The sequence below is a fragment of the Terrapene carolina genome, unplaced genomic scaffold (assembly GCF_002925995.2).
Source record: "Terrapene carolina triunguis isolate 2854851 unplaced genomic scaffold, T_m_triunguis-2.0 Scaffold34427, whole genome shotgun sequence".
Lineage (NCBI taxonomy): Eukaryota > Metazoa > Chordata > Testudines > Emydidae > Terrapene > Terrapene triunguis.
This window is the reverse complement of record NW_020698778.1, coordinates 2,760-3,896: the sequence shown is the minus strand read 5'-3', so window position 1 is coordinate 3,896 and position 1,137 is coordinate 2,760. Positions and strand designations below refer to the sequence as shown.

At 61.9% G+C, this 1,137-nt stretch overlaps 1 protein-coding gene across 1 annotated transcript in view; it reads left to right on the top strand.

The window, feature by feature from the left end:
* Positions 1-206: 206 nt before the first annotated feature.
* The window catches only part of LOC112122999 (cathepsin W-like), a 1,983-nt gene continuing 1,052 nt past the window's right edge, over positions 207-1,137 (top strand). The window contains exons 1-2 of the mRNA XM_026646211.1: positions 207-302; positions 963-1,029. Coding sequence (XP_026501996.1) covers positions 207-302; positions 963-1,029 — 163 coding nt within the window. The remainder of the gene's footprint in view (positions 303-962; positions 1,030-1,137) is intronic.

Here is a 1,137-nt window from a genome sequence, read left to right as displayed (position 1 = left end):
TCCTCATCCGCCATGTTCTTCTTCAGCGTGCTCATGCAGCCCAACCCCCACACCTTGGATTCCCTCCCCACACACACACATCTGCTCCCCCACCCCCGGATCTCACACCTACAGCTCCTCTGCTCTGTGGTTTCCGCCACTCTTCTGCCTGCCCCTCCCCATATAACCCCCCAGGATGCCTGGGCAGGCACTGAGCAGCTACTGCCATGGGGCCTGAAGTCCTGAGTCCCTGCCTCCTGCTGCTGTGGGCCTGGGCCTGGACCCTCCCAGCTGGCTCTGTCCTGCCCCCTGAACTCGGCAAGGTAAGGGATGGAGGATGCACCTGGAGGGAGCAGTTTTGGGCAGAGTGGGCCTGAAAGCCAGAGAAGGACAGAGAAGACACCGAGTGTCTGTGCCAAGAGCCGCTGGCTACTGTGCTGAGACCCAGCATTTGGTGCATGTGTGGAGAATCCAGGGATGGGGATTGGAACCAGCACCAGAGAGAGGGGAAGGTCCTGTAGCCATTCCCCACCACTGTAGGCCAGTCTGTGCCTCATGCTTCTTGCACACTCCCTTATGCTCCGTGTGCTCCCACACACACACACCCAAACTGCACAGACACCAACGCCCACCCACCCAGACGGGCATGTCCCCCCATCCACCCCAGACAGCAGTGGACTCCACCCTACACCCCAAAGCAGGGATAGCCGGGGGCTGGGGATTGAGGGCCATGAACAGATCTGGGAGGGGGTGCAGAGCCTAGGGTTGGGCTAACAGGGGGCTGTGGGTGCAGATTGGGGGGCACCAGAAGGGCTGTGGGTGGGGGAGTCCAGTGGTAGGATAGCAGGGGGCAGTGGGTGGGGATTGGGGGGCACTAGCAGGGCTGTGGGTAGCTGGGGGCTGGGAGTGGGAATTGAGGCAGGGGCACTGGCTGCTGGGACGCCCCTTCGCTCCCCACCATCCTGCCGGTTTGTCCATTTCAGGCTGAAGTGACTCGAATGTTCAAGGATTTTATGATTCAGTTCAACAGAACCTACAGGAGCCCCGCAGGTGAGGGACAGGACGGGAGTGGGGGGCTGTTGGTGTGTGGGGGCAGGCGGCTCTTCCTGGGGGCTGTTACCAAGGGGAGAACGTGGGGGGCAGCAGGGGGACGGATGG